The sequence below is a fragment of the Nicotiana tomentosiformis genome, chromosome 6 (genome assembly GCF_000390325.3).
Source record: "Nicotiana tomentosiformis chromosome 6, ASM39032v3, whole genome shotgun sequence".
Taxonomy (NCBI): domain Eukaryota; kingdom Viridiplantae; phylum Streptophyta; class Magnoliopsida; order Solanales; family Solanaceae; genus Nicotiana; species Nicotiana tomentosiformis.
Window position 1 is genome coordinate 105,044,012 of NC_090817.1, and position 19,497 is coordinate 105,063,508.

General features: G+C 37.2%; 1 protein-coding gene across 1 annotated transcript; it reads left to right on the forward strand.

Moving 5' to 3' along the window:
* The first annotated feature begins 2,450 nt into the window (after positions 1 to 2,450).
* On the forward strand, positions 2,451 to 3,365 carry LOC138894522 (uncharacterized). The gene has a single exon (XM_070179223.1). It carries the CDS (start codon positions 2,451 to 2,453, stop codon positions 3,363 to 3,365), a length of 915 nt encoding a protein of 304 aa, XP_070035324.1.
* Positions 3,366 to 19,497: the final 16,132 nt, after the last annotated feature.

The window sequence follows — 19,497 nt, forward strand, 5'->3', positions numbered from 1 at the left end:
TCAAGTGCATGGCTGCATGTGATCGATGCAAAGACTTCATACAACTTCTTGCTCAGAAGGCCTTGGATACATGAGAATAAAGTAGTTCCATCCACCTACTAGCAATGTTTGAAATACTACGAGGGTGAAGTCGAGAAGAAGATAGTTGCTGATGATGAGCCATTCACCGAGGCTGAGTCACACTTCGCCCATGCAAAGTTCTACTTGAAGAACCGCATTGTGAAGGAGCTAAAAGTTGATGATTTCATGAATGACAATGATGATGAGTCCACGGCTAAGAGAGCTGAGGTGGTTGCTGACAAAACCAAAGTTGTTACTGAGGAGGTACAACCCAACGCGAATAAATCTCATAGAGGGGATATTGCATCTTATGGCAAGAGTGTAAGTCCTGCACTCCAATATGTCCCTAAAAGAAAGAAAGATGAAGGCGAATCATCTAATCTCCAAACCAACATGCTAAAGGAGTGAACTCTTCCGGTAAAATGAATTGAGGCAGTAAAATTGTCCTCAAAGCCACTTGCAGGGTTTGAAGCCCAAAATCGTTTGCAGAATATGGCACTCCCTACAAAGCGAACAGATGAAGGTTTTGATCCTAATGCTTACAAGTTATTTGCAAAAGCTGGATACAATCCCAATGAGCCATCAAAGTTAGGGAAGCTCCCATCAGAAGATGCAACGAGGCAACCACGTGAAGGTTTGGGATACAAGCATTTGTCACCAGTGCGCATCTCCATAAGAAGGGCGAGCAGCAATTATATCACTGTAGAAGACGAATCTACTGCTTCTAACAGGCCTTCTGTCTTTGATCGACTTGGAAAATCAACTGTGAGAACTTTTGTATTTGAGAGATTAGGTCCATTAAAGAAGGGGAATAAGTTCCATAGAAATTATCGAAATACAAAAACAGCCGCTTGCCCAAAATTCAGAAGAACTCTAAATATTTCCAAAGCTTGGTTCCTTCTAGAATGAAGCGATAAACAAAAGTCATGGTTTTGTGTGATGAGGTACTGAAGGTGAAGCCATACACTGTGGTCTACACTAAAGAATGTGATGAATACGAAGAAAGTGTGGGTTCTTCTTATCATGTTACTGCACAAGGCGAGCATGGTATTTTATCTCTAATGGAGGATGACGAGAAATTGGATGATGTTTCACCGTGTTATCACATATCCTTCAACGATGGGGACCCTCAAAAAGATGAAGATGCGGAAGATTCTCCACCTGAACTTGAAGAAGGAGTGAAAACTACAGTTGATGCCTTAAAAGAAGTTAACCTTGGCACCGATGAAGAACTAAGACCCACCTACCTAAGTGTTTTACTAGAAGTTGATGAAAAAAGAACTTATATTGAGTTACTTAAGGAGTTTATGGATGTCTTTGCTTGGAGTTACAAAGATATGCCTAGCTTGGACCCTAAAGTAGCAGTCCATCACCTTGCAGTCAAGGATGGCACTCATCATGTTAAGCAAGTTCAAAGGCGCTTTAGGCCGGACTTGGTTCCCCTGATCGAAACCGAAGTTAGCAAACTCATTGAAGTTGGATTTATTCGGGAAGTTAAATACCCAACATAGGTTTCAAGTATTGTCCCTGTAAGGAAGAAAAATGGACAGATTCGAGTATGCATTGACTTTAGGGATCTCAACAATGTGTGTCCCAAAGATGAATTCCCACTCCCTATTCCAGAGGTGATGATCGATGCTACTACTGGTTACGAGGCAATGTCTTTCATGGATGGTTCGTCGGGATATAACCAAATTAGTATGGCACCAAAAGATGAAGAGCTTACTGCATTCCGCACCCCAAAGGGTATTTATTACTACTAGGTAATGCCTTTTGGCGTGTAGAACGTTGGTGCTACTTACCAAAGGGCTATGTAGAATATTTTTTATGATCTTCTCCAGAATAATGTCGAATGCTATGTTGACGACTTAGTGCTAAAATCAAGAGAGAAGGGTGACCACTTGAAAGACTTGAGATTGGTGTTTGAGTTGCTCCGGAGGTACCAACTTAGGATGAATCCATTGAAATGCGCCTTTGGAGTTACTTCTGGAAAGTTCCTTGGTTTCATTGTTCGACATCGAGGGATTGAAAATTGATCAAGCCAAAGTAGATGCAATCTTGAAAATGCCTGAGCCTCGGGATATTCACGAATTGAAAAGTCAGCAAGGAAAGTTAGCGTACCTTAGGAGATTCATCTCAAACCTAGCTGGGAGGTGCCAACCATTCAGTCGCCTTATGAAGAAAGGTGTCCCTTTCAAATGGGACCAAATGTGTAGCAATGCCTTTGAGAGCATTAAATCCTACTTGATGAAGCCTCCAATTTTGGCAGCCCATATACTTGGAAAGTCGCTGATACTATACATTTCAGCACAAGAAAGTTCTATTGGAGCGTTGTTGGCCCAAGAAAATAGTGAAGGGAAATAAACTCCCCTTACTACTTGAGCAAGATGATGACACCAAATGAGCTGAATTATTCGCCAATTGAAAAGTTATGTTTGGCGCTAGTCTTCTCAATCCAAAAGTTGAAGCTCTACTTTCAAGCTCATGTCGTTCGTTTGGTTTCTATAGCAAATCCCATCAAGTTCGTGATGTCAAAACATGTCCTTAGTGATCGACTAGCAAGGTGGTACCTCCAGTTTCAACAATTTGAAATCGTGTACATCCCTCAAAAGGCTATAAAAGGACAAGCGCTAGTGGACTTCTTGGCAGATCACCCTATACCTGATGATTGGGAGCTAACTGACGAACTACCTGATGAGGACGTGATGGTTATTGAAGTTCAACCTCCAAGGAAGATGTATTTTGATGGTGCTGCACATCATAGTGGCGTTGGTGCTGGTGTAGTATTTGTCACTTCTCAAGGTGAAGTTCTACCCTACTCCTTTACATTGATGCAACTCTGCTCTAACAACGTTGCTGAGTATCAATCACTAATACTTGGGCTCACAATGGTTGTCGAGATGAAGCGGTTGCAATTGAAAGTCTTTGGTGACTCCCAGTTAATGGTCAATCAGCTTCTAGGTAGTTACGAGGTCAAGAAGCCTGAACTACACCCATATCATGATTACGCTAAAAATTTAATGGGGTGGCTCAGTGATGTGACTATTCAGCATGTGCCAAGGAAAGAAAATAAGAAGGTTGATGCTTTAGCTGCCCTAGCTTCATCGTTAACTCTACTTGATCAAGCGCAAGTTACTGTCTACCAAAAATGGGTAGTACCACCGCCAAATGAGGCTGAAGGTGAAAAAAATGAACCCAAGCATCTTGTCGTTGTTTCTGAAGTTAAGAAAAGAAGAATGGCGACAACCCATTATCGACTACTTATGCTATGGGATACTTCCAGAAAATCCGAGGAGAATGACTGAAATCCGTCATCGTGCACTTCGCTTCCTTTACTACAAAGATACACTATACAGAAGGTCATTCGAGGGAGTACTCTTGCGATGCTTAGGGGAAGAAGAAGCACTCCAAGCTTTGCAAGAGGCATATTCTAGGGTATGTGGGTCACATCAATATGGACCAAAACTCCACTTCCATATAAAAATGATAGGATATTATTGGCCAACGATGGTAAAAGATTGCTTGGACTACGCACGAAGATGTAAGGCTTGTCAATTCCATGCGAATTTTATTCATCAACCTCTTGAAGTGTTGCACCCGACTGTGGCATCCTAGCCGTTTGACGCTTGGGGATTGGATGTTGTTGGACCACTGCCAAAGTCCTCTGGTGGGCACCTATACATTTTGGCTGCAACTAACTACTTCTCAAAATGGGCTGAAGTTGTTGCTCTTAAGGAGGCAAAGAAGGAAAATGTTGCAAGTTTCGTCCAAGTAAACATAATCTATCGCTTTGGCATTCCTCGTTACATAATAACGGATAATGGAAAGCCATTCAATAATAGGTTGATGAACAAGATTTGTCAACTCTTTGGCTTCAAGCAACATAACTCTTCAATGTACAATGTTGTCGCCAATGGTCTAACCGAGGCATTCAACAAGACTCTATGCAACTTGTTAAAGAAAATCGTCTCCAAATCCAAACGGGATTGGCATGACTGTATGGAGGAAGCTCTGTGGGCATATAGGATAACTCACTGCACGCCAACACAAACGACCCCTTATACACTCGTTTATGGAGTTGAAGTCGTCTTGCCACTCGAGCGTCAAATACCTTCATTACGATTAGCTATTCAAGAAGGCATCACTGATGAAGAAAATGCTCGACTTCGATTAGTAGAGTTGGAGGCTCTTGATGAGAAAAGTTTGGAATCTCAACAGAGTTTTGAATGTTATCAAGCTCGATTGTCTCGCGCCTTCAATAAAAGAGTTCGCCCAAGATCCTTTCAAGTAGGAGATCAAGTCCTTGCCATAAGAAGAGCCATTATTACTTCTCATAAACTTGTAGGGAAGTTCACTTCAAAATGGGATGGGCCATATATCGTGCAAGAAGCTTATTCAAGTGGGGCTTACAAGTTGGTCGATGCAAATGGCATGAAAATCGGCCCCATCAATGGCAAGTTTTTGAAGAAGTATTATCCTTGAAATTGCAACGCTCCTTAACGCATGAGCCTAAACTGCATGTTCCTACACTCCTGGCCCGCATGAGTCTAAACTGTGTACGGCCCACCACCAAAACAAAAAGTCTGCTAGGTTGAAAACCTCGAAAGAGGCGGCCTAGGCAAAAGTTAGTACATAAAATAAATTTTAAAAAAAAGAGTTTGCTAGGTTGAAAACCTCGAAAGAGGCGGCCTAGGCTAAAGTTAGGACATTAAAAAAAACAAATCACTCATTCTGAACTACGGTATGACTTGATCCTCTTCACCGAGGTATGTAGGTAGCTTAGAGTTTCATTCCGAGTTAAGTCACATAAGTTCAAAAGATACATAATCCCCCAATCGTTGTCCGAATGAAGTATAATGGAAAGTAATCCATTCAATCGACACTTGAAAATCGAGCTGAGATACCATTCTTCTGCTAAATTTTAGATCCCATTTGATTTAAAGGGGGCAAGCCTCTATGACAAATTGGTGTCTTCAATAAAATGATTAATCTCTTTTAGGAGGCTGCCAAGCATTTGCATTGAAGTCTGGGGATTCGCTATGCCTTCATGTTCGCCAAACCTTCAAGTTTTTTTGGTGAGCCTTCGCGATGTTTCAAATTCAGTAAGACTTGAACCCAAGACATTTGGTGAGAATGAAGCTCTTGAATTTCAATTTATGACAATTAAAAGGGTCTTACAATCTCAGGGCTTCCACACCAATATACAAAAGTTTTGGTGAAGTCGCGCTAATTTGGAACTGTCGGCATATTAGAAACCCAAGTCGGCTTCAAACTATCATCTGAAACTATCCTTAAGGAATTAAATTTTACATTTTGGATATGTTTTAGATTTTGAAGTTTAGTCTCCAAGAAATTGAACGGTTCGTGATTTCGACGTCCCTACTTTAAGATACAAAACTTTTGGTGAAGTCGCGCAAATCTAAAATCGTCGGTTTGTCAAAATTTAGTATTGACTTAGAAATATTATCCAAAACCATCCTTAAGGCAATAAATTTTGCATTTTGGATATATTATAGATTTGGAAGTTACGTTTCCAATAGATTAAACGGTTTGTGATTTTGACGTCCCTACATAAAGATACAAAAGTTTTTGTGAAGTCGTGCAAATCTGAAATCGTCGCCACGTCAGAATTTAATATTGATTTCGGACTATTATCTGAAACTATCGTTAAGGCATTAAATCTTGAATTTTGGATATGTTATAGATTTAAAGTTAAGTTTTCAAAAAATCAAATGGTTCATGATTTTGACTTTTCTACACCAAGATATGATATTTTTGGTGAGACTGCGCAAATCTAAAATTTTTAACGTTGTGAAATCTAAAGTTGGTTTCAAAAAATATTATCTGGGGCGATTTTGAAGGTGTTTGATTCTAAGTTTTGGATATATTTTAGATATTGAAGTCTAATTTTCGAAAAATTAAATGGTTCATTATTTCGACTCTCCCGCCACAAGATATGAATCTTTTGTTACAAGCGCGTAAAGCTGAAAATTATGCGACTAAGACAAAAGTCAGACAATGGAAAGCAAAAGAGAAGCTGAAATATTTAAGCCCTCGAAGTCTTCAAGTCCGTCGGTCTTCAAGTTAAAATCTTCAAGTCCGTCGGTCTTCAAGTTGAAGTCTCCAAGTTGAAGCCTTCAAGTCCGTCGGTCTTCAAGTTTCAGTCTTCAAATTCGCCGGTCTTAAAGTTGAATTATTTAAGCCCTCCAAATCTTCAAGTTGAAGTCTTCAAGTCTACTAATTTTTCAAGCTGAATTTTAAAAGTCAACCACTCTTCGAGTTGAAGTCTGCAAAGTCCGCCAAATCGTCAAAGTTTTCCAAGTGTTCAAGTCAATGTCGTCAAGTCGATGTCGTCTTCAAGTTGAAGCTTTATAACTTTTCAATCTTAAGGTGGATATATAAGTCCCTTTGTACCTTAAGTTGGCCTCTTTGTGGGTTTGTCCTTAAAGGAACTATAAATTTTCATTGAGAGTAATCTCCCCGATAGTCGGGTCATTTTGAAAGTAATCTCTCTGGTAGTCGGGCCATATTGAGAGTAATCTCTCCAGTAGTCGAGTCACATTGAGAGTAATCTCTTCGGTAGTCGGGTCACATTGAGAGTAATCTCTCGGGTAGTCGGGCCACATTGAGAGTAATCTCTCCGATAGTCGGATCATTTTAAGAGTAATCTCTCCGGTAGTCCAACCACATTGAGAGTAATCTCTCCGGTAGTCGAGTCTCTCTCCGATAGTTGAGCCACATTGAGAGTAATCTCTCCAATAGTCGAACAGGGATGAATATCTTCCCCTCACACCCCATGATTGTCTTCTTCATGCATGGATCATCTTGTTAAACAAGACACATCTTCTCATTTGACCTACAAAAAAACAAGGAAAAGAAAACGCAGAAGAAGAGAAAAGAAATTACCTCAAGTACTAGCCCATTCCAGTCGTCAAAGAAACGAACTCAAGAGCAGCTTAAAGATGCGGAACGCTGATTGATGCTCAAAAATCATGAGAATGTGGCTATTTATAGATTTCTCAAGGCAGCATATTAAGTGGCTTTGTCGATGTGGGATGGCCCTAATCAAATACCAAAAAGGATTTATATTGTAAGAATCACTCTCCTGTTTGGACAAGGTCACTATGAGGGTGTGATTTAATTATTCCATGCCAAGCAAAAGCTATCAAAGCTATTATACTGCCAGTAGGATTCTAGTATACTAATCCGAGGTGCACCTGACTCACGAAAAAGTAGGTGCACATAACTCAAAGTAAGCTTAGACTCTTTAGACTTTTGCTAGAAATTAATCCATGCGTGCTTATTTGGTATGGAATTAATGAATGAGATATACTTCACATGGATACCAGAAGGCCCAAAATTCAATACAGTGTGTGATTGGGTTGACTTGGCATGGATTACAATGCAATTTCAATTGCAAAGAAAGTGATAGTTAAAAGGACATGCACGTCCACTGCAATGGGCAAATGGAACCATTTTGTTGTATTCATGAATTAAATTGCTACTTTAGAAGCAATACTTAATAAATTGAACGGTCCAGTCGTCCTAAAGCTTTGAGACAATTCGAGTTTGTGAATTTTGTTTTTGATATTTTTATACAAGCTACCAGCAAAAGGGAGATATGTCTAAATTAGTTGGTACTTCGAGAAGTGATTCGGTTTCGACGAGTCTACATCTTGACGAGTCTTGAAGTAGGGGTCATTTGTAAGCATTTAAATTTTATTGAATTTAAATTCAATAAAATAATTTGGACTATATTTTAAATTCAAGATATATTAGTCCATATAAATTTATTGGGCTAATATAATTATATAAGTCCGATATAGATGGACCTAATAAATTAGTCCAAGTTCATTGGGCTAAAGTGATGAGCCCACTTCATTAAGCCCAAGATGACATCTTCCTAGAGGCCCAGTTTGGTGTCACATGTCAAATGATGTGGCACGCCAAGTCAAACAAAAGAGTCAATAGGATCATGCCACATGTCAAAATGACAAGGCATGTCAAGTCACATTAAAAGGCCAATGAAATTGTGCCATGTGTGCAAGTGACATGTTCTGGCCAATCAAATACGGCCTTGTCATACTTCAATTTGATTGGTCGGAAAGAGTTTGTTCTTATCACAACTCCTCCCTTCCACAACTATAAATAGGGGTCTTCATAACCCAGAAAACACACTAGAAGTTATAACAAGAAACAAGAGAGAACTCGTGGATCAAACGCCGCAAATTTCTCTACAAGTTTCAAGCTTCAAGCAATCAAGTTCAAGTTCAAGAAATCAAGTTCAAGCTCAAGAACGAAGAACAAATCAAGGTCGAGTTCAAGAAATCAAGCTCAAACCGAAGAACAAGATCATCGTTCGTGGAAACAAATATAGATTCAAGATCAAGCTCAAAGGCCCTTGAATTTATTTATTACTGAAAAGAAGAATTAGAGGATTCATAGAGATTGTACACTCAAATATTTAAAATCAAATACTACGATTGTTACAATATTTTTCAGTCTCGATTATTTTTTTGACGCAAATTTATTGTCTACAAGATCCAAGTAACTGTATCCTCCAATTTTTGAACATTCTCGTTGATTGATCGGAAGGACTTAAAAAGGATTTGGGTAAAAAGGATTTGGATTGAATTACAAATTTGGAACCTTTCAAGCGAAATCATCGCCGAATCAATTGTAATATCTGCCCAGTTTCAATTTTTTTTATTTTTTTTTGGGAATGTGAATTTTTATGTTGGTGTGACTGAACCCCAGAGAGAGGCTGCCTACGTATCCTTTCGGAATCAAGTCGAACGTAGTTTTTTTATTTTGCTTTTTCTTCTGTTTTGTTTTATTTTCTTTTCACTTTCCCATTTTTTTCTTTTTTTTTCTTTTCCTTATTTTTAATAACACTTTTAGGTTCCAAAGAGGGTAATCAAAGAAGAGTAACCGGCTCAAAGGGTTTACAAAAGGGTTAATGGTGTTTGGGTAGCGAGAATGAAAACTTTCGTCATCCCAACCAGAGAACATTAATATTTTATGGAGGATCAAACATAGTACCTTTTGATTGCCCCTGCGTTGACGGTTGTTTCAAGGACATTACCTTCGATGTTTCCCAAGTACAACACTCCCTTTTTGCGGTACTCTCGTTACAATGTGTGGACTAATTTGGAGCCAAGTTTCCTTTATCTTCTTCATAAGGTGGGAGGATACGTCTGAAAATGAGTTGTCCTATTTCAAATTTCTTGGGTCGCACCTTCTTGTTGTAGACACAAGCCATTCTTTGTTGGTACAACTGCCCATAGCAAACTGCGACCAATCATTTTTCATCAATCAGTGCCAATTGTTCCAATCGGTTCTTGACCCAATCTTTATCCTCAATCTCGGCTTCAACAATGATCTGAAAAGAGGGAATCGCAACTTCGTTCAAATTTTCTATTTATTTTTTTACAAGCCTTGTCTTCAAAACATTCTCTTTCTTGATTCATTATTTCGGGGTCTGACAGCGTTTTAGGATCTGGGCATGAAGTCCGCAAGCATGTCATGTTATTAAAATCTGTATTAACAGAATTGAAAAGAGAATAAGAAAAGGTGACAAAATTAAGAAAAGAGACATTCTTGGACAATGAAATATTAATTTCATTTGATTTTTTAAAAATTTTAAAGATAGAAGGATTTACATCAGAAAGTAAGACAATAAAAGTAAAACGTCCGGATTACACCCTGAAATAATCCAGACGCAGAAAAGATAGCAAGACCGGCTACCAAGACTCCCATATAACAGAGAACTTTTCAGGTTTGGCGCCCATTTTTAGGTTTCTCTTATGTCGCGTCAATGGCTACTGTGGCTTTCAGTGCTTAATCAAATTCCTCATCTTCACAGATCATTCCGACTACTGGCCCATTGGTGTGAGTAGGCAGAAGATTGTTCATCATATTAGGGGCCTCTTCATCCCTAAGCACTATTGCCTTGACCTCGATGAGGTTTTCCACTGCTCTCTTAAGAATCTAACAGTCTTTCGTATCATATCCCACTGCTCCAGAGTGGTATTCACATCTAGCATTAGCCCGGTGTGTTGGGGACTCGGGGTTTGGCCGGTTCACGGCTACTAGCTGCAGTAGACCTAACCTGAGTAGATTTTGGAACATGCTCGAGTATGATTCACCGACAAGGGTGAACTGATTCCTTCTTAGAGGCTCTTTTTGTTTTTTGATTTTTTTTTCATATCTTGATTGCCTTTTTCTTTCTCTTTTTTTTGTTTTTCACTCTTTGTTTTTCTCTGTTACTTTTTGTCACTCTTTTCTTTTTTTTTTCACTCAATTTGTTTATGGCTATGATCGAATCCGATGGGGATTGTCTACGTATCATGACGCCGCATGAATCAGAGCATTACATAGTTCAGGGAAGATCATGAATAAAGTAAATATGCTAACTCTTTTTCTAATTTATTTATCAATCTTTTTTTTTTGAAAATCATACCATAAAGACTCCTAAAAAGAAAAATATTTTGGATTTTGAATTTTCTCTCTTTTTTTTATTCTAAATTTTCAAAGGAAAGACTTCTAAACAAGAAAGAAAATATTTTTGGATTTTTTTATAATAATTTTCAAAAGAAAGAAAATATTGATTGAATTTTGATTTTTTTTTAAAAACAATTTGGAGAAAGACTTTTTATAAAAGAAGAAATATTTTTGGATTTTTGGATTTGACGTCTCAAAGAAAGACTTCTAAAGAAGGAATTGGAAGGGAAATAATTTTGAATTTTTGAACATTTGAGGCCGGAATCGATGAGGTTTGCCTACGTATCTCACATCCGGTGTGAATCAGACCCACGTAGTTCGGTCAATATTTCAGGAATGGGATGACACTTTTATTTTTGGGAAAATTTCAATCTTATTTTGTAATAATCGTTTTTGTGCAACATTTTGACAAGGTTTTTGGATTTTCAAATACCGAGATTTTTTTTAAAATCGGGTAAATTTTCACTCTCATATTTTCTTCCTTCTAGTTTTCTCTCAATTCTTATTTTTATGTTTTAGAAGCCGGTCAACATGCACAAACCGAATCAAACATAATATACATGTGGCACATAAGATGCATCAGGATGGTCTTGTAATTATCGGGTACACTTGTCCTAGACGGATCCAACTCCTGTGTTGAGTCCCCAAAGTCAAATGCATGTGATGCAAATAAATGTTCCTACTAGGGATCTGGCACGAGGCTATATTATTCTAGGTTTAAAATCCTGAGGGGGAGGGGGTGTTTTAGACCTGGCTTACCCAAGTGGATAACTCGAGCCGAGGTGGGGGCAACATACCGGGAGCAAGAAAGTCTACCCGCCCTAGTTACTGATCCAACCTCGTTCTATTTGGTATGACCTCTAACAGAAAAGTGGGCCACGCGCACGTGTGCACTATAAATTCAAAAGACTCGGAAGGGAGGCGTGAGAATGCAGTTTATATAGTTCAAATAATATCAAAGCGGTAAATGAGCGGCAATTAGCACATTAGGCCCACAAACACAGTAATATCAACAATCAAGAAAGTCAAGTATAGATCACATTACAAGCTCAAATTCTGAACCCTAAACCAAAAGTTCTGGGTTCTTTTCCCCAGCTAAGTCGCCAGAGCTGTCACACCTCCTTTTTACCCCCAAAAGATATATGTGTTATGGATTATTGTGGGTTAGAGAATTTTTTCAATTAAAGTGACAAATTTGAATAGGGATTATTTTATTTACAAAGTCGCCACTTGGAATTAATTTTTTGGGTGTTCCAAGTCACCTTTTATTTGAATCTCTAGTCAAAGGAAGGTTTGACTCTATTATTATTGGTCTACGAAAACAAAGTCCGGGTAAGGAATTCTGTTGACCGGGAAGAAGGTGTAAGGCATTCCCCAAGTCCCGTAGTTCTAGCACGATCACTTTATTGACTACAACTTGTCTTGAAATAATTTTAGATAAACTGTGATTTATTGATTTCCGTATTTTATCTATCCGCTTTTATATTAAAATATAAAATTATCTTTGAAACGAATCACGTGTGTGAATCCGTTTTATTTATTGTGCCAAAATAATATCACGTGTACGTGCACGCAATTAATAGTATTTTTATTATATTTAAGGTTGTTTCGTCCAAAGTTGCGCGAACGCATACCTTGATTTTAGTTTTGGGAATCGTAATTATGTCACGCGAATGTATACATTATCACGATGATTCAATTAATTAAGAGTACGCCTAAAGCATTCTAGCGCATTCATGATTTATTTCTTTCCTAAGTTTGAGATTATTGTGAAGGCCATGAATTATGGAATTACTTGTGGAAAAAGTGTATGATTTTAGATATTTGAATAAATAAACCACCATATACCAATACCCTACAACCCAACAATTGAAGCCCAAACTCATTAGGGTCTAAATCTTCCCAACTTTAAAGCAAGTTTGAATACCATATTTTCAAAAACATGATTAAGCATATAGCATTTAAGGACTAACTTACTTTATTATTTATAAAGTTTAAAGACAAATAAATAAAATCACATGAAATAAGATAAAAAGAACATAGGGAAGAATAAACCTTTAATGCAAAATTTCCAATTAAATGAGTCTCCAAGAACAAGTACAATAACTCAGACGAACGTCGAACAAGCGTAAGCGACGAATATCATCAAACCTAGTGAACGGAGCTCCAACGGAATCCTCGACCTTGACTATTGACTCCACTTTTTGGCGTATAAAAAGGGATATTATGAAGTATTTTTGTTGGGTTTTGGGTGATGACTTGCTGGATTGTTTGAAAGAAAGACGAAGAAAGAATTACACGAGTAAAAATTCCCTTAGCGTAGAAGAAGAAAAATAATTTCTCTCAATTCCCTCCTCCCTTCTTTTTTTCTCCTTCTCCCATTTTTCTCCTAACATTTTTCTTCTATTTAAAGGGGAAAAAATTCGGAATTTTTTCAGATTTTCTTTTATTTTTTTATTTTTTTATTTGTTTATTATTTTTTAATTAAAAAGAATTCCCACTTTCTATTTTTCTTCTTTTTTAAAAGAAATAATTCCCCACTTTCCTTTACTTTTATTTTTCAAATTTTTCACTTTTTTTATTTTTCACTTATTTTACTTTTTTTTTATTTCCACTTATTTTACTTTTCTTTTTTAAAATTTTCACTTTCTTTTAAATTTTTTTAAAACAAATTTCAGCTACCTTTACTTTTATTTTTTAATTCCAACTATCTTTTACTTTTTATTTTTTAAATTTTCACATTCTTTTACTTTTATTTTTTAAAATTTTCCACTTTCTTTTACTTTTAAAAAAAAATAATTTCCACCTACTTTTACTTTTATTTTTTTATTTCATACTTTTAATTTTTCTATTATTTTATTTCTATCCGAAAATTTTAAAAAAATCATTTTTTAAAAATTTATTTTATTTAAAAATAAAGATAAAAAAATAAATAATACTAATAGTAATAATTGACCTTTTAAAATTATTTTTAATTTTTACCCTACATAAAAAAAAGTCTAACAAAGCTAAAAAAATATATATTAAATTTTTAAAAATATTTAAAGATGATAAAAATTCAAATATAGTCAAAAATTAGGTGCTCACGCTAACATTTGTTGCATGCCCCTTTCACTCCATTCTATTTCAGCATCGATTCCTGATGAAAGGATAAGAACAAGCGGGCTATCTTGCACCAACGAAAATGCTGGTCGATTGAAAACTCTCGTGGTATTAGTAGAGTCATCTCCCTCTCTATCAAATGAAATAGTCACATGATACGCCATAATGTAGGCAATAGTCTTAGATAATTGGATGCCAAGAATTTCCTGAAGAGTACTATTGTGATCAAAAGGATCTCCAGAAGCATGTGAAATATAAGACAAACAACACTTCTTAACATGGTCGGACTCGTCGAAGCTAGAATTATCCACCTTAAAGTACAGATAAACAGTTTTAGCGGCTTTCTCTTCACCAAATTTCTCCATTGCAACTGCTATCAACCAATCATGTTCTTTTTGGTTTACAGTAAAATTTATTAGCATTATCATACACACCAATTATGACAAGCTCATAGAAGTCGAGTTTCTTTGTAATTTCAACAGAATGTGCAACCTGGGCCAAGAAATCCAATAGTAAGTCCAAGAAATGTGGTTTTGGATGTGGTTGTGGAGGCCGAGGTTGAACAACTTGTACATCCATTGTGCAACTGGACAATTCATTAGACAACTTGCCACCCTCCATAGTACCATCGAGGCCAACTACACCAGAACACAGTGCAATAGGGAAGCAGTGTGGTATATCGAAATGTATATTCAAGCTTTCGAACATAATGGATGGAGGAACAGACTCACCGGGATCAAATGGAAGGTGTATAGATATATGCTCATACACCAATCTGATTCCATCCAAAATTAAGAGCTCGTTCCTGTCCCAGAGTGTTTCGACCACTTCATTGTCAACCAAAAATTGCTCGGCATAGTGAGAAAAATTATCAAACGCCTGACTCACGTCAGTTCTAGAATGCTTGTCATCTTCATATGTAACTACACTACCTTCTCCCTCGCTAATGATAAAAGGAAGTCTATAGGTAGGGAGAATGAGGTCAGTATTCCCACAAACTTCACTCTTCGACTCCAGACCTTTGCTGATAACCGGGCCCATTATCTCAAAGTCATCTGCCATAAGCGAGAACTCTTGAAAAGTTTGCCCGGTTCCTTGAGAAAAATTATCAAACACCTCATTTTTGTGAGAGCTTTCATCAAACACCTGGACCTCCTCTAATGTTGCAATGTTTATATCATATTCCATTACATTAGTAAGGGCTTTAACAACTAATCTCTCAATAGCAAACACCTTGGAACAACATCTATGTGACATATTGTCGGACACCTTGGCTTCAATTTCAGTAGAATAATCCTTTATTGTCCATGTGATATCCCGGTAATTCGAGATATTGTTTACGAAAACGAATTCGCACATTTGCAACAAAGTGCTCCCAATCCGTTAATTGCTTGTTCCAGAGAAGCCATTGGAACCACTTCAATGCCTCACCTTCTAGGTAAATAGACACGTGTAATAATTTATTGTTTTCAGATGTACCGTAGAAGTTAAAGTAACGTTCAGCTTGAGAAATCCATAACTCTGGATCCTCGCCACTGAATCGTTGAAATTCCACTGGAGTAGGCTTACTCGTTGCAAGGTTTTCAACCAACTTATGCAACAATGAACGAATTTCAGCGATATCCTTCGACCATGGATCCTTCACGACCTTAATTGAATCATCAATAGTTCGAAATATTTGATCCTCCATTGAAGACCTCTGGATGAAAGCACCAATGTAACAAACCCGATATTACACCCAAACCAATTGATTGTATTAACTCACTAAAGGGAATTACAATAACCAAATGTCCGTAGAACAATAGAAAATAATATTGAATAGAGATGAGAGGAGAAAAGTGTTGAGGTTTTGTTTTTTAAGATGAAATAGTCTTAAAATGAGGGTTAATGGAAAATGGAGGGAAAATAAAATTTTGAGTAAAATTTTAAGTTTTCCCCTCTTGACAATGAGACATTGTCCCATATTGGAAGAGGAAAAGATTTTTGGTGGGTATATATATAATTGATCTTCTTGTAGCTCTTAAAGAGTTAAGAAGAAAGCAAGTCTCGCGCCGTCGTCGTCGCTCGCTCGCTCGGCTCGGCTTCGGCTATGGCTATGGCTATGGCTCGGCTTTGGTCAAATGATTGATTAATTAATGTTTTGGACCAAATTTATTTGTTAATAGTAAATATTAACGTAAGATTATCCGTATTTGTAACGGATATTTTCCAATCCGTGAATTGACCATTTGGCAGCCGCCTAATGCTCTTCCCACCATGAATGTGCTTGCTCCACAAACATGAATGTGCTTTCTCCACAAACAAGCTAATGCTTACTCCACCATGGAGGGTGGACGTTTGGTCTTCTTCAACACTGAAATCCTGAAATCGCTCAACAGATTTGGCTATACATTGCACTCCTTCCTCTCAGCATTTTCATACGATTTTCTGAGTTTCTACTCCTTCGTTCTGCATTGTTTTAACTTCAAACAAAGCAACTGTAAGTGTGATTTGCTACCGAACTTTGTGTTCGCTGAAACACTGGGGTTTGAAGTACCGCTACACCAGTGTGTGATTCGTTCTATCCTGGGAGGAAATAATCCATTACCTTGGGTACTAGGAGGGGATTAAATTCCTTAAGGAAACACTGTGAATTCAGTGGGCTCGAATTAATTACCGTTTCATTAAGATAACTTTTATTTTACAGAATTATTATTTACAAATACAGCAATATTGACGGGAATAACAATCTTAAGGAATTTAATATTTATTTTTGTATTTGTGTTATTCTTATTATTCTGCAAACTAAAACCTTTGTGGTTTTGTGTATTCCCGTTTTGGAGAGTAAAGCCTTCGTGGCATTTTGTTGGAGATTAAAATTTACGTGATTTTTACGCCAGTTTGAAAACGTTTATTAAACGTTTGTTTGTGTCAGTCTTTTACAGAAAAAATGATGACTGAAAGCGAAAACCAAGCTGTTCCGATGGTGACTGCCAACGCATCGACAAGTCGAACACCGGCGTTGGCACCGGCAGAAAAACCCGAAAAATTTTCCGTGATTGATTTCAAGCGCTGGCAGCAGAAGATGTTCTTCTATCTAACTACGTTAAGTCTACAGAAGTTCATCAAGGAAGATGTTTCTGATCTGTCAGATAAAACTCCAAAGAATGAACGCTTTCTCGTGATTGAAGCGTGGAAGCATTCTGATTTTTTATGCAAGAATTATATTCTTAGCGGACTGGATGATAATCTGTATAATGTATACAGTAGCGTGGAGACGTCAAAATAATTGTGGAATGCGCTTGAAAAAAAATATAAAACTGAAGATGTCGGGATGAAGAAATTCGTTGCCGCAAAATATTTGGACTACAAAATGGTAGATAGCAAATCTGTTATTACCCAAGTCCAGGAATTGCAAGTGATTATTCATGATCTACTTGCTGAAGGTCTTGTCATCAACGAAGCATTCCAAGTAGCAGCAATGATTGAGAAGTTGCCTCCGTTGTGGAAGGACTTCAAAAATTATTTGAAACACAAACGAAAGGAAATGTCCCTTGAAGATCTCATTGTTCGGTTGAGAATCGAAGAGGACAATAAAGCTGCTGAAAGGAGAGGCCGTGGAAATTCAACAATAATGGGAGCAAATATTGTTGAAGCTAACAAAAAGAGGAAGAAGGCTTCTGGTCCGAAATACAACCCAAGCAAGAAGCGGTTTAGTGGAAATTGCTACAACTGTGGGAAAACCGGACACAAATCTACGGAGTGCCGTGCTCCGAAGAAAGACAAGAAAAGGGGTCAAGCAAATATGGTAGTAAACCATGATGATGTTGATAACTTGTGTGTCATGCTTTCTGAATGTAACTTGGTGGGAAATCCTAAACTGTGGTGGTTTGATTCAGGAGCCACTCGTCATGTTTGTGCAGTTAGAGAAGCTTTTGCTACTTATGCTCCTGCTGGACCCGGAGAGACAGTTTATATGGGAAATGCTTCAATAGCAAAAGTTGAAGGATATGGGAAGATATTTCTGAAAATGACTTCTGGCAAGGTCATGACTTTGAACAATGTCCTTCATGTTCCCGAAATGAGAAAGAATTTAGTCTCTATTGGACTTCTTGTTAACCACGGTTTTAAGTGTATTTTTGTGTCCAACAAGGTTGTCATTAGTAAGAATGAAATATTTGTAGGAAAATGTTACCTCACTGAATGCCTTTTCAATCTAAATGTAATGGTTGTGGAAAATAATAATAATAATTCAGCTTCTTCTTACTTACTTGAGTCAAATGATTTATGGCATGCACGTTTGGGTCATGTCAATTATAAAACCTTGCGGAAAATGATTAACTTGGAAGTACTGCCCAAGTTTGAATGCGAAAAATTAAAATGTCAAACATGTGTGGAATCTAAGTATGTTAAACATCCTTATAAGTCAGTTGAAAGGAATTCAAATCCTTTAGACTTAATTCACACAGATATTTGTGACATGAAGTCAATACCATCTCGCAGTGGAAAGAAGTATTTCATAACTTTTATTGACGATGGTACTCGATATTGCTATGTTTACTTACTGAATAGTAAAGATAAAGCAATAGACGCATTCAGGCAATACAAAAATGAAGTTGAAACGTAACTTAACAAGAAAGTAAAAATGATAAGAAGTGATAGGAGTGGTGAATATGAATCTCCTTTTGAAGAAATATGTTTAGAATATGGAATTATTCATCAAACAGCAGCCCCTTACACGCCCGAATCTAATGGGATTGCGGAAAGAAAGAATCGCACATTAAAGGAGATGATGAATGCGTTGTTGATAAGTTCTAGTTTGCCACAGAACTTGTGGGGGGAAGCCATTCTTACAGCTAATCGAATATTAAATCGAGTGCCCCATAGCAAAACACAATCTATTCCATATGAAAAATGGAAAGGAAGGAAGCCCAACTTGAATTACTTTAAAGTGTGGGGGTGTTTGGCAAAAGTGCAAGTTCCTAAACCCAAAAGGGTAAAGATAGGACCGAAAACCGTTGATTGTGTTTTCATAGGATATGCGACAAATAGTAAAGCATATCGATTTCTGGTTCATAAATCAGAAAATCCCGACATTCATAATAATACGGTTATAAAATCAGATAATGCTGAGTTCTTTGAAAATATATATCTGTATAAAAAGGAATGTGAGTCATTTGGTGAAGGATCTAAACGACCTCGGGAAGAAACAAAAGAAAGTACATGTAATCAGGAGAATCCAAGACGTAGTAAACGTCAAAGAACGTCTACTTCATTTGGACCAGATTTTGTGACTTTCTTATTGGAGAATGAGCCTCAAATATTTAAAGAAGCTATGACTTCTTCGGAATCATTGTTTTGGAAAGAGGCAGTCAATAGTGAAATAGAATCCATATTGAACAACCATACATGGGAATTGGTTGATCTTCCTCCTGGAAATAAACCTTTGGGTTCTAAATGGATTTTTAAGAGAAAAATCAAAGATGATGGCACTATTGATAAATTCAAGGCAAGACTCGTAGTCAAAGGGTATAGACAATGAGAAGGTCTAGACTACTTTGATACATACTCTCCAGTTACAAGAATTACGTCCATACGGATGTTAGTAGCATTAGCTGCAGTGTATGGTCTTAAAATTCATCAAATGGATGTTAAGACGGCCTTCTTAAATGGAGAGTTGGAGGAAGAAATTTACATGGAACAACCTGAAGGGTTTGTGGTTCCAGGTAAAGAAAAGAAGGTATGTAGACTTGTTAAGTCTCTTTACGGACTAAAACAAGCACCCAAACAATGGCATGCGAAATTTGACCAAACAATGTTGTCAAATGGTTTTAAGATAAATGAATGTGATAA